Genomic DNA, 15,251 nt, shown 5'->3' with positions numbered 1-15,251 from the left:
CACAGCCAACGTGTCTCTCACCATTTAAATGACACGTAATAAAAAGTATGTAATTTAGCTCTTAAACAAAGGATTGTTTGTTTTAACATTTTCATATCAGTTAACTCATACCTGTTGTTCTAGATTTATATGTGTGATACAAATAAAAAGGGGTCATTTAGAAAGCTAGAAAACAGCAAATCAGTAAGGATGGTAATATCAAACAGTTGTTTTAATGTAGTTTTATTGAAAATGTACACCATTGAATCTTACTACAGTTAAATATTTCACAAATTTCTGGTATAACAGGGGCGGGGTAATTGACATTGAGGGGAAAATATGGAAGATAGCTAGAAAAATGTAGGCCAGTCTTAACACCCAAAATTGTTTACACAGAGAACAGTCACTTGTCAATAACGTCATTATTCATTAAAGCATGTCTCTATGTTGATACACAAAATAGGTTCTTAAAAAGTAAAATGTACTGCACATATGTGTGAATGTCTGTACTTGTAACTGCCTTATCCGAAATGAAATTAATGGGCACCCTTGACATATATCTAAATGCACTATTTGGCAACATGGGAAATTACATTTATGAATTGACTGTAAATGCACATTGTACCTGGAATGCATACACAAAATAAAATAGTCTAAAGAAAGACACATTTAAGCAAAAAAAAAAAAAAAAAAAAAAGAATATAAAAAGTGGCACTGAATGTGACGACATGGTATTTCAATAGGTGCTCCATTACTCTCTAAGATAATACGATTTTAAATTAATTAAATTATAACTATATAGCTGTTACTGAGACTACTTAAACTTAAAATTGATCCTGTAAAGTTATAGTGCATTATAAACATACAATACAAACCTTCCGATTTTAATTTGATTTACCCCATGGTTTCAAATAAAGATTATAATTAAATGAAATAGTTCATCTCTCAATTGTAACACAACCAGGAACATGCAGGCCCATATTCTTTGGATTCTCTCAATGTTTCACAGCCAGTGTCAAAATAAAGATAAGTCTTGATAGTCTTATTCAACTTAGTTTCACTAACTAAAATGAATGTTTTATACATTAGTCTAGTGCTGTTTTTATGTTGCAATTGGTTTTAAAGACATCTATTTATTCTGCATTAATGTGTAAATTGGTATCAAAAACTGGAATGATCTTCATATAAGTTACAATTATGAAAAAACACAATCTGTTTTAACTAATAACACACAACTTATAGTATTGTTCTTGTACATATTGAATAAATATTCACAGTGTAGATTGAAAAAAAGTATGTGAACCCCTAGGATTATGATGTTAACAAAAGCTAATTAGAGTCAGGAGTTGGCAAACCTGGCAGCCAGTAAATGAAATTAGTTTGGTGGTGTGGGTCACAGCTACTTTGGCTTATAAAAAGCACTCAAGCAGAGTTTGCTATTCACAAGAAGCATCTGTAGACGTGGACTATGACTCACACAAAAAAAGAGATCTCAGAAGACCTACAATCAAGAATTGTTGTTTTGCATAAAGCTGGAAATTGTTACAATGTTATCTAAAAAAACATAGATATTCATCTGTCCACAGTTAGACAAATTGTCTATAAATGGAGACAAATTAGTACTATGGCTACTCTCCCTAGAAGTGGCCGTCCAGCCAAGATGACTCAAAGAACACACCACAGAATGCTCAATGAGGTAAAAAAAAAAAAAAAAGTACCCTAGAGTGACAGCTGAAGACTAGTAGGAATAATTGAAACTGGTTAACATCTCTGTTCATGAGTCTACTATATGGATTACATTAAACAGGCATGGTGTCTTGCCAAAGGAAGCAGCTGCTTTCCAACAAAAACATTGCTACGTGCCTGAAGTTTTCCAAAGCCACCTTGATACTCCACAAACTCAATGGGAAAATGTTTTGCGGAATGATGAAACTAAGTTTGAATTATTTGGGAAGAACACGCAACACTACATATGGTGTAAAAAGGGCACAGCATACAAACATGAAAACATAATCCCAATGGTGAAGTACAGTGGAAGGGGCATCATGATTTGGGGCTGCTTTGCTGCTTCGGGGCCTGGACCACTTGCCTTTAGAGGCAAAAATTAATTCCCATGTTTATCAAGATATCCTATAGGATAATGTAAGGGTGGCTGTGCACCGGCTGAAGCTCAGTAGATGTTGGGTGATGCAGCAGGACAATGACCCTAAACACTGAAGTGAATCCAATACAGAATGGCTTAAAAAAATAAAACACACCTTTTGGAGTGACAGTCAGAGCCAGATCTTAACCCAATAGAAATGCTGTGGAATGACATCAAGACAGCCGTTCACACCTGACATCCTAAGAATATGACTGAGCTGAAGCAGTTCTGTAAGGAAGAATGGTCCAAAATTCCTTGTGAACACTGTGCAGGTCTAATCCGCAGGTACCAGAAATGCTTGGTTGAGGTTAGTAGCCAAAGGAGGATCAATCAGTTATTACATTCTAGGGTTCACTTACTTTTTCCACAGCACTGTGAATGTTTAATGGGATGTGCTAAATAAAAACATGAAAGATTGTAATTGTTTGTGTTGTTACTTGTTATCTTAAGCACATTGTGCTTTGTCTATACTTGTGATCTCATCTTCATTAAAGTCACATTTCATGACCAATTAATGCAGAAAACCAGCTAATGCCAAAGGGTTCACATACTTATTCTTGCCACTGTATTATCTTCTGCTTTAATTCAGTATCACATAAACTGTGATGCATAAGTGAAAATAAACTGAAACTCAACTGCTTACAAATGTAACGAGTTAGTATCTGTTAAATCCTCACAATAAATAATGTAAATTTTTGTGAGGACATGCAGGTTCATTCATTTATCCATAAAAAAACTAAAAGACTGTATCATTGAACAGATTAAGACTGCAAGGCAATATTAATAGATGTAAAAGCTGAGATGTATCCATCAACAAACTAAAATAAATAAGCATTCCTTTGTTCACAGCCTTCCTACCAGAGCTTTGGTTCCACTGTCGCCAGCGAAATTGTAACGAGGGACAGCTTAGCATGCCCTAATTGGGAAACAGAACTAATATTTGTTGTGACTTGTGAAAATACCATATAAAGTCCACATAAGGCCATGTTCTATAGGGCAGACAGCATGAAAGTTTTAAAACTTAAATAAAATTAAAACTTTAAAAATAAAAAGGCTGACAGAGAGACAGGAAAAAGAGTGGACGCTTTGTTTCTTGTAGAAGCTGCAATCCCCTCTTCAGACAGGCAGCCAAGACAGAGTTAAAAGAAGCTAGAGAAAGAGAGGAGACACAAATGCAGATTAGAGAAAGTATCATCAGCACCAGTGGGAAGTCAATGGGAAATGGGCACTCAAGATTTTTCCTTTGCCAGCCAAAAGCATTAAGCATCGGAATGTGGGCGGAAAGGAACACAGAGTCCATCTGCCCTCCTTCAAATGCACTGTAAATCCAGGACACAAAACCCATTTCTTATTTGCTCTTAATTTTAGAACACATATGGATTTCAGTGTGCAGTCTTGATAGGTTGTGATCAAGAGCAACAAATCTATAACTTCTAAAAAAATAAATTAGTTGGTTTATTCAGTTTTACTGGAACATGTTTATAGTAATTACATTTTCACTCCACACATCCCTTAAATTGCAAAATTTTGAAGCGAATTAGTTACAAAATGCATCACAACACATACACAGCAAATTAGTCCAGCCCTAAGCAAAGCACAAGGTTTTAGAACGACAATAAATATATTGTTAGTAAAAAAGTTGCAGAAAGAGCCCACAAACAAAATATAAGAGGTGATATGAGAAACGCAGAAGACTGGGTCCACACTGGCCCCTCTTTTAGTCTTGGCCCGGTCCCTTATCAAAGCCATTGGGGCGAAGATACTACTCAGTGCAGAGCCAGGGATTACTGCGAAGGAAAGGAAATACACATACAGCAGTGAGCAGAGAGACTGGAGGGGAGCAAGAGAGTTAATAAAGTGATAAATACCGATCACATCAATACCACCTATGTTTTCTACATACCTTTCAAAACAGAATGAATAGCATCAATTACATTTTTCTTATTAGTCTATAAGAATAGACTAGATAAGAATGAGGTATTTTCAATTTGGATCCTTCATAGTAGCTTGAAAAAACATTGTTTAATAGACTTTAACATTAAATGAATTTCATTTAAAAAAACAAAAACAACAACAGCTGGCTGGAACATATTCCTTCAATTTTGGTCATATTAGTAAATATTAAGAAAAATAAGATAAAGCTTTGTTAGATATGACTTACAACATCTTTCCAGCACCTCGTGCAACCTCTTCAATTGAAGAAGAAAAAAAAAAAAAGTAGTCTACAAACACCTTAAATCATTTTAAATTAAAAAGATAAATATTTAGTGAATTGCTTCAAAAGTATTGTTTAAGACTGGAGACCAGCTTCTCTCTAAAGATAAAGATAAGCAGTGAGTTTGGGAATTGTATTTTTAATGTATAGTAAGCACAAGCATTTTTCAAATTAAAAATAGCAACTTGACCAACAAATTGTTTCTTCAATCTAAAAATAAATGACTCGCATACTTTTATGAATGATGCAAATAAGTAATACTGCTCATAAATTACATAAATTGTCTGATATTCATACACAATGACTTAGCCCACAATTTTAAATGTTTATTCAATGCCCTTTATTACTTAGTTTGAGAAAACTTGTGCTGGACACCAATACAGATATTGGTCCCCTTGAAATTTATATTTCATGATTAGAATTCTGCAATTTTGTGGAGGGAAAAAAGTCACAAATATAAAGAACTATAAAAGGTGCTTACATTTGTATAAAATGTGCCAATATGAATCTTTTCTAAGATAATACAATCATAGTAATGACAGGTATATAAAACATAGAGGTATAGCTGCAGATGACCAGAGAGCATCTATGTGACATGCACTGAGCTAAAATGAGACAAAACACCAGTTCATTACTACTCACTGTCCTAAAGAAATGCATTACTATAGGGTTCACAATTCAGTTAGAAAAATAGAGTAAAATAATTTCAATGTTTGTTTTCTAACCTCAACTGCATGTTTAAATTGAAGTTTCTTTGTAAGGGGTCAGTAAGGGCTCTGATTTGTCAAAATATGCCCTTATTATAGCACTAATAAAAATTGGTGGCAGTCTCATTTTAGCGTGTTTAATAACTACTGCCTACCCACGACAGTAGCCACTCATGTTAATGTTAAATCATACTCTAGTCATGCAGAACAAAGCAATATCACTATGGCATCATAAAAAGCAAGTAAAACAAAGAAGACGAAACAATGGCATTTAAAAAAAATGCTAACGTATCAAAAAATCTAAATAAAGAATTCCATTCACAGTTAATATGCCTCCTCAGTGTTATGCGTGAAACTGGGGGGATGGGAGAGAGGGGGAGGGAACGGGAACAGCATGGTGCAGGAACACTGAGGGGGAGAACTCATTCACAGCGGGCAGGGGGAGCACTTTCTACAGGAATCCTGAACTGGAAACGAGAGAGAAGGAAGATTATTGTTCCCTACAGGTTTCAATCACCCTGTTGTTTTCACACATTAACAAAGAGAACGATCCAAAATGTGAGTCATGCCATATGTTAAAACAGTTGAAAGAGGGTGCAGAGGGTGTATGTGGTAAGGCTTAGAATCAGTCTCTCTTTGTGCCGGATAACATTTATTATTAAATTTATTTTCTGTTATATTTGAATAAAATGTCAACTTTAGCACATGGAATTTCCCCAATGTCAACTATAGTGTTGTCTTTGATCAACCTGAGTTATCACTAACACTGCCATTTTAGTTATTATTTCTTTAATGTTGTAGTTTAAGTTGAATTTGTTGTTTCTATGACACTTTTTTGTTGTGTCTTTTGCTGCCTCCTGGATAGGACACTCTTGCAATTAAATTCGTTTTTAACCTAGTTGAAAAAAGATTATTAACAAACAAACTAACAATTGCATTGCATTGAGACATTATGAAGGATAAGATGTGCAGTGATGGATAGCTTGTTCAACAACAGCATTATTTTAAGGCCAAGTGGTGGACTAGTGTGAGCCAGCTGTAGGAGCCGGACCATTAAAGGCTCGTTTGTGTGAAATCATGGAAGAGCAGTGGAGTGCAAACAACAGCAGTGTGTTATGGATAAAGATGGCAGATGGCTGCACATCACAGGGAGTGCAATAAACTCTTGCCTGGCACTGGAGACATAATATTTCCTGCTACTAGCACAGACATTCTTCACACTGTTAGTGTTTATGACAAAAATTACTTCCTTTTAAAGTGCAATTAGGAAACACTATAATTGCTACTTCAATGCAAACAGTTCAGTCTAAATGACCATAATCATTAAATGTGCTTATGGAATTTAGTTCCCTCATGCAAATGAGGGTTTCTGCATTGCGAGATACTTTGAAAGCCTTACCAGCATAAGGTGTCTCATGCAGGACTGGGAGCAGGTGAGGAGTTAACTGGAAAACAGCATGGATGAGACGTACATAACACATGCACAAACTACATAAGACACATGAACTAAACACCTTAGAATGACCCTAAACAATATTTGGAAACTTAAACCACACTTATGAATGTCATTGCAATAGATAAAATCTAAAACAATGTGGCCAAAGAGATATACTCTGCTAGGACACCTGTTTGAACCTGAACTGACTTAATACATCAACTTAAAATCACCTTGGGACCAGTTGATTTAAAAAAAAAACACAAATGTCCAAGTAAATTTAGCGCTTGAAAAGATCAAGCATTATTTGACAGCAGATGACACTTGACACAAAGGAAAACTTTCTTGAAAGAACCACAACATTTTCTTGTTCCCAGACTTTGCGAATTCGACAAGCGAGAAACGCGATCGATTCAAGGAATACAAGAAACTCTTACATCAACGGTAGCTTTTGCTCTGATGTTTCCGGCCAAACTGAGAATAGATTCTAAGCCAAGTGAGCTTGACTCGCTGAGCATACACTTGAACGTCTAAGGAAGCTGGGTGCCTTTCTTGTTTCTTTTTGTGCTGGTTCCGCCTAGCAGCTGAAGTTTGTTTTGTGGAATAACACTCCTTCGGGTCAGTTATGGATGAATCTGCATGTTCCTTGAGTTTATGCCTCCTATAGGCTAGAGTTTGTTTTGTGGTGTATATTTTGCAGGACATTGGAAGGATTAAATCATCTGCTGCACTCATGAACAGGACCACAATGGAAATAAGCCTTTGGCTTTGTTGTGTATATTATCCTTGACAGTTTGGAAATGTTGTATGATTTATCCTTATACAATTTTTTTTATCTTGTCTATTAAAGCAAACAAACAAACAAACAGCCAGCTAACTGAACATTCGTTTGACTGTCCAAATGTCTAAGGTGTTTTTGTGCTGGCTCTGCTAGCGGCTGGAGCATGTTTTGTGAAGGAACACACCTTCAATACAGTTTTGTGAATTAATCTGTTCTTTGTGTTTATTCTGCAGATTATTATACTGATTGTTTTACAGATTATTATGTAATTATGTCTTACAAAATTTGGGGGTTTGACTGTTGCACCAATGGGGAATGTGGTCTTTATAATTTTATTTTTTGACACACAATCTATTATTTCTAACATGTCAAATTGTCAAATGTTAATATGAGTGGATTGTCTCTCTCCACGTGAATGGGTTGGGGCAACCCATAAAAAGAATGAAGGTTATTTAAACGTAAGAAATATGATATAGTGTTTCCTCAAATGCATCTTTCCCCGCAGGAAGCTGAAAAATTTGGGAAGATATGGGGTGGATGTGTTTTCTTTGGGGCTGGCTCAAGTAAGAGCAGGGGAGTCATTACACTGATAAGTAGATATCTACAATTCAAATATCTCAAACATATTACAGATAAATTAGGAAGAATCATTATTGTTTTAGCAGAAATTCAGGGGCAAAGGTTAATTTGGGCTAATATTTAGGCACCAAATGCCGATGATCAGGGCTTTTTTATAAATCTTGAATGGGTGTTACCCCTCATGATATAATATTGGGAGGCGACTTTAAGCTTTTGATGGACTCAGTCCTTGAGCAACATTGCGTCGTTCCCTTGATAAAAGACCTACATCTATTCAACCTTCATATTCTTAATTTTAATAATGTATAAAAAGTAATTCATTACACTACTGAACTGAATATTAATAGTGTGGGCTGCTCTAAATCTCCGCATAATGGAGATCTTTTGGTTCATTCCATCCACAAAAAACACCTTTACTGCGTAAAAAGGGTTCTCCATATAAGACACCGAACACCAGACTGGGTTGTGTAAAGTCACAATTATGCTATGGCTTTTTAATACCATAACTGAAATACAGACTGAAGAATCCTGTAAATGTAACCAACTGCAAGGATTATTATACTTTAAAAAAAAATATGAAGGTTAGGGACCATTTAGAGGTCAATACTTACTTTTTTCTCTCTTTTTCCCTCTTGAGCGTGGTGGAGCCCCCTGCCTGCTGGGCCTGGGACTGCAGCAGCTCTGCGGCTGTCTTCTTCTGCTTGAAGCTGTTGAGCTCATCGTCAAAAGACTTCTTTTTGTCCTCCAGTTTCTTCTTTTCATCCTGGTGAAGCTTCTTGAGACGGTCAAACTTTTCATGCAGCTGTGATATAAATACCACAGAGTCAAATTAAAGTTCACTTAAAAAGATTACACTATCACATAAGCATTTCAATACACAAACAAAGCATTACATCTACTGTAAATAGAGTAAACTCTATTTAACCCCTTAAACTCACAAATTTTTTGGCTACTACTTACAATCTTTCACACTTAAATTTTAAAAGCTTACCATTCACACTACTGTGGACTAACTGCAAAAAACTGGTTCTTTTTTTAATTTCATAGCGGAATTCTCACTTAATCGACCGCCAGTTGCTTACGATTTCAGCATCGGAATAAAGTGGCACATAACTGCTGATCAGTTTCCCAAAGCCAAATCCACACCTAAACGATAAGTGAAACGTAAAATGTTTTTTAATAAAAAACGTACTCTAGATTAGTCGTTGCAGATAACATCTTTGACATCGATTGCTGCATTCATGCGCAGAGAAAAAAAGCTATAAATTATTGTACATTAGGAAAAACAACTTTGTGTAATTTGTGAAATAAATTATTTGTTTTAGGATCATTAAACATGATTTCAGCTATATATATATATATATATATATATATATATTACTTTATGCAGGACATATATTTTTTATTTGTTAAATCCATGGTTAAACCTTGCTGTACATATAAAGAGAGCATGTGCAAGGTATGATAGTTTGACACATATAAAAGTCCAGATTCACTTTATGCTTTATGTTAATCAGAAGGTCAGAGGTTCTAACCCCACGGCCACCACCATTGTGTCCTTGAGCAAGGCACTTAACTCCAGGTTGTTCCAGGGGGATTGTCCCGGTAATAATTGCACTGTAAGTCGTTTTGGATAAAAGCGTCTGCCAAATGCATAAATGTAAATGTAAATGCTGCTATAAAAATATCAAAGAAAAACAAATGGGGCACATGGTATTTACTAATATAATAATTATTATATAAATAACTACAGTCCTTTAGATTGCACATGATTCATACATATAAAATTGTAGGGAATATTAATAAAGCAACAACACTGAAAAAGAGAAAAACATTCAATGCTCTTTTCTGGATAAATTAATACACCCTTTAAAACTGAACACAAAATTAGGATGAGAAATTGCTCATTTTAATTTACAGACCCAAAGTCTGATAGCAATAAATCAGAAACCTATTAATGTATCAAATCTACACTATAATCATTCCATAGAGACAACTGAAAAACAATTACGAATTTCATTTTGACCTGCAATATTTTTCCTGGTAACAGTCCATGTTTTCACTATTGCCATAAATGACTCAAACAAACTTTAAAGTTCAAAAGATTGTGTTTCTCTGGGTCAGTTGTATCACTCGGGTCCAGTTTAATCTGAAAAGCGCAAATTTGCGTGTATGCGAGTTTCTGCACCAATGCAAATATGTTTTATCACTTGTACAGGCATGTTTGATGACTTATTAGGACTGAAATTTTTCAAGGCATTATTTGAAGATGCTCAATGACATATGTGCTAACAGAGAAATATTTGACAGATTACAAATGATAAGGAAGGTCTGGTAACCTGATTATCTAACAGCCGTTGTAAACCAGTCCAAAATAAACAGCATCATTTTATATACAAAAACACGACAATACAAATCACATAATTTCATATGTAACTAAGCCTAATTTAATAGCCTATAGTCTATATTTCACCCAGAGGGCCACCTCAGCCCATGTGGGCAAAGGGGCAGTTGCTCGGGCCACTGTATACGTGCTTGGAACCAAGTATACTACAGAGAAATGTAATGTAATGCAGGATTTGAGCAAACGCTTTTTAACAGGTGAACATAAGCGGTTCTTGAGAGGAACGTCCGCTTGGGCCGTGAGCAGTTGAGTGGAGTGCACATGCATGGAGCGGGTTACATGCTCTGGTATTAGGGCAACAAAATAGACTGTAAAGTCCTATTCCAGAGTCTATTTAGCTTCTATGTTAAGGACTTTTATTTTCATATAAATATTTCAACCCCATTACCTCTAGGGGTGCTAATTTTCAACATGAATGATTTGAGGCCTTATTTTGTTATTTTATATACCATAAATGCAGAACTGATGGTTATCTCTGACAAGTTCAAATTCTAAGCTTTCAAATTATACCTCATATGCTTGACTTAAGAATACGGGAACTTTTTAAGCATAAACGTTTTCACAATATTGTCCCCCCTTTGGACCCACTGGCAAGTCAAATAAAGCTTAAGGGGTTTAATTACTGTCTGATTGTATTTAGTTGAATAAATAGCTACAAATTATGCAATGTTAGTCATGTGCAATACTCTGGCTATGTTTGCCATTGTAACCATAATTATAGACTACACTCACAAAGAAACAAACAAACCTCCTTCTCTGCCTCTTTCAGCTCTGCCTCCTTCTCCTTGACTCTCTGGACAAACATCTGCCTCATCTCCTCCTCTTTCTTCTGCAGCTCACCCATGAACTCATTCCTCTTGGCCTCGTACGTTTCCTGAAGGCTGAACACAACACAAACCCTTTATTTATGCTTATGATTGTAGATTACTTATCTTAATGTGACAGAAAGCCAAAGGTTTGGAGCACTTTAAGACTTTTTAGAGCAGCTGGTGTGATTGAGGCCCTCCTCACCTGAAGGGTTTGCTGTCAGGGTCAGTGTCTTTGAATCCCATCTCCTCCAGCTTGCAGCGTCGGTAGAGTTCATAGTGGCGTGTGTGGGTCTGCTCTCGCAGATCCTCCATGTTCACCCTGATCAGCATCTCCCTCAGCTTCACAAAATCACAGTGATTCTCATTCTCCACTGGAAAACAACAAACAATATTTACTGTGTATCATCAGTTCTATTGTGAAATGAGAAGGGAATCTTCTCCTGGATATAATTTAACCACCAATTACAACTTTCATTTCATACCACTGATCCAAACAAACCTTTAACAAACCTGATCCAAACAAACCTTTTGAATAGTTTATTAAAAACTATTCAAAATTATTTTCTTTAGTAATTGACATTATGCTACAAATGCTCGATAGAGCTTAAATTGCATTCAACCCAAAACATTCCTTTAACGATCAGCCTGTACAACTGTAATGTAGTATTACGACACTATAAAACATTCCCCACAGATGTTATTATAACCGTATGAACAAATTACCCACAGATGTTATTATAACCGTATGAACAAATATCACACATTAGACATTACTGGTTACTAGTGAAAACAGCTATATACGGCATTTGCCCTATTATAACTACATCATTCTGAGTCAAATATTATGTTTAGATTTAAAGCTGCTCAATATGTAAACATGCTGGTTGATATACTGTCTTAATACATTCTGTATCCCTTAGTAAAATGTTTTAATATATTTCCCTTTTGTCTAGTAAACTATGTATGCATCTCACTCAGCTGTGCCATAAATCACAAGTAAACATGACACAAAGCAGCAGGGGTGCATGAATCACATTGCATACATCCATCCATATTTTTCCTATGTCAGGTCAGCCTTACAGCAGGCTAAACAAAGCAAGCCCACATGAGCCACCCTGAGGCCTCATGCATCGCAGAGAGAGAGAGAGAGAGAGAGAGAGAGAGATTCAGAGTGATGTCACAGACAGCCCAAGGACTGTCACAGCACAGCTTCAGTTATGCTACAAATCAAACCTCTTGTATCATACAACACACAGTGATATGGACTGACAAGACAAAATGTGAATGATGTAATCTGGACATGTACAGCTCAGAGAAAATGGCTATTGACTATCATTGTACTGTATATCCACAGTTTTTAGAACAAGACAATATAGCATACTTATATTATAGGGATTAACTTTTAGTTGCTTGTGTAAACTTTTTTGGGTGAAATATTGCTTTAAGACATTATTTTTCAGCCCTTTGTTTAAATGTATAAAAATATGTAAAAGTCAGACAAGTGTTGAGAGGGAGTGTCAACACCCAAAACTGCAGTAAGGGAGGGACGGGATGGGTTTGGATAGCCTGAACAAAGAAGCCATGGCTAAACAGAGGGAAGAGCTCAATGTCATTTCCTCTAGAAGACGTGACCAGCACTTACCCTGGACCGTTCCCCAAGGGTACTGCCGTGCTCGCACCATCTTGTTCCCAATCTTCACTTCCTCAGTGCTTCCCACCACCGCAAAAGGCAAATGACCCTATAAAGCATACACATGCACAAAACCCCACAAGCAAATCATTTAGTGGAAAACCTACTGCTACCAATTTAAAATTCTTACAGTAACACACATGGTGACAAAGCATTTATATCCATGTTAGTGCACGTAAGTCTATATAAACACATGAACAATTATGCATGGGTTGTTGTAACATAACCGGTTCATGAACTTTTTTTAATCAACATCAAGATTTGAAATGTACATGAATGTAGAAGGGGGAAAAAAAAAGTGTATTAAAAATTCTTACAGTAACACACATGGTGACAGCATTTATATCCATATTAAGGCATGTAATTCTACAATATAAATGCATGTACAATCATACATGGGTTGTTCAAGCATAAACAGTCCATGGACTTTTTTTTTTTTAATCAACACTGAGCTTTGAAATGTACATGAATATAGACGGGGGAAAAAAAGTGTTATACTTTAGATAACCATTTATTAAAATTTTTCAAAATGTTTGTCATATCTTTGACTTAACTAGTTTATTTTAAATAGTTTTGCCATGTAACAATTATTCCACATAGTATCTAAATTAATATGAGGATATACAAAAAAATGCATGCATTATAAAAGAATTAGCAAAATGCTGTTTAAAAGTCTAAAATGGAGTATTTCATATCACACTGAAAGAGATGTCATCCTTCGAAAACACATTGCCTCATAAAAAGTAAAACTGAATGCATTATTTGACATAGATATAAAAAAAAAGTGCAGGCAATGTTGAAACTTCCCCTGATACACTACATTATTTGTTTAGCTTAATAATTTAAGCATTGCCAATCCTATGAGAGAGGAACAACACAGCATCCTCCTTTCTACTTGAACACTATGTTAATATAATATTTATAATCAGGAAAGGCCTGCGAAATCACTGAGAAATGTATATCTGAGGGCACAATAGTGGTCTACATCCCAACCCGGTCTGACGGGATCTGAAAAACCACCGGGTTTGGGACAAACTGGCCTACTCAACTTGCTTCGTGCTCTCACTCACAGACATGCATGAACGGACGAGTCAGGGGCCGTTCAAACCGTACGTGTTTTTACACATGTTTGTTCTGTTTGTCCATTGTTTTCCTATGTAAACACTGTTTACTTCGCTGTTTCTTTGCATCTCGTGCAGGAATGCCACATTATTTTGAGAAGGATATAGCTGCAGGTGGAGCTCCAAACCATCAGTAAAAGGTATAGGGATCACCTAACCTAACTCTTTCCCTAACCCCATCCGTGACTGGAATTGACACATCATTTTAGAGTTGGCACAACCCCATTTTCGAGTAACCATGCTCCCTCTTGTGTAACCCCGCCCTCTTTTGGAGATTCTGCCTCCATTTTGAGATCTCCAGCTTGCAGCTACACCTACTTTTTTTTTTCCTCCCCCTTTCTCCCCAATATGGAATGCCCAATTCCCAATGTGCTCTAAGTCCTCGTGGTGGCGTAGTGACGCTTCAATTATAGTAACCACGAGGAGGTTACCCCATGCAAACAGTTTAGGAAATAGCTTAGAAGACCTGGCTGGAGTCACTCAGCATGCCATGGATTCGAACTTGTGATTCGAGTCAGCATCTTTACTAGGTGAGCTACCCAGGCCCTGCAGCTATACCTGCTTGCATTTGTTTTAGACACTTATGTTCTGTTTGATTTGTGTCTAGCATCTTTTAGCGGAGGGATCACAAAGATTACATGTTGTAAAGAAGTTCAGGCTGTAAAGGACTTTAGTATTTATAAGGAGAAGAAGAAAATATAAAGAGAAGGGTCAGGCTTAAAATCTGATGGTACTGTTTCCGCTAGGGTTCGGTCACATGGTCTCAGCTATGGATCTGGTTTCATTTTAAGACCTGTGCAGTCCTCTAGGGCAAACACTGTATATATCTGAGTGGGATGTGTCCTGAAATCAATAATCTTTGGCACCTATGGTTAACCAGTACTGTAATAACCCCAAGAAACCCCACATGCTCAGGCTGCTTGGTGAAACAAAGCTTTGGCATTCATTTATTGGGTGTTATGAATTCATACAGTCAGCCGGTTTTTGTGTGTGTGTGTGTCATTCCCACAGTAAGAACTCTGTGTTGTGAGAGTACACAGATGATGTATGACTCTACTTTTGTGGTCATTTCCTGTGAGCAAACACAAGCAGGAAAGCTGGACACCAGATGGACTCTCTCTCACTTACACTGCTCATAACTGATGTGAAATGAAAACTGGACAAGCACTAAAACATAAAATATGACCCTGTTGCCTCAAAACAGGACACATTCTTGATTGATTCCACATGGAAGTAAATTACAAAAGGAAGAACAACAAATAAATTGTATTCTTGTTTCTGTCATTGATATTACCTACATTGGTATGTATATTTGTTCTTATAAGGGTCAACGACAAATAAAGAATTAAAAAATGAATTAGCCAATACATGTGTGCCAGGTTGGTTTC

At 36.3% G+C, this 15,251-nt stretch overlaps 1 protein-coding gene across 3 annotated transcripts in view; it reads right to left on the bottom strand.

The window, feature by feature from the left end:
* Positions 1-210: 210 nt before the first annotated feature.
* The window catches only part of LOC127659687 (septin-6-like), a 29,245-nt gene continuing 14,204 nt past the window's right edge, over positions 211-15,251 (bottom strand). The window contains exons 6-11 of one of the 3 annotated variants that reach the window (XM_052149622.1): positions 12,695-12,791; positions 11,255-11,423; positions 10,992-11,124; positions 8,451-8,641; positions 6,444-6,489; positions 3,278-5,511 (exon numbers count right to left, since the gene is read on the bottom strand). In XM_052149622.1, coding sequence (XP_052005582.1) covers positions 6,486-6,489; positions 8,451-8,641; positions 10,992-11,124; positions 11,255-11,423; positions 12,695-12,791 — 594 coding nt within the window. In that variant the 3' untranslated portion in view covers positions 3,278-5,511; positions 6,444-6,485. The other 2 variants (XM_052149621.1, XM_052149620.1) reach the window with 2 other exon arrangements.

The sequence above is a fragment of the Xyrauchen texanus genome, chromosome 19 (assembly GCF_025860055.1).
Source record: "Xyrauchen texanus isolate HMW12.3.18 chromosome 19, RBS_HiC_50CHRs, whole genome shotgun sequence".
NCBI classification, from domain to species: domain Eukaryota; kingdom Metazoa; phylum Chordata; class Actinopteri; order Cypriniformes; family Catostomidae; genus Xyrauchen; species Xyrauchen texanus.
The sequence above is the reverse complement of the archived record's forward strand: the minus strand, read 5'-3'. Positions and strand labels throughout refer to the sequence as shown.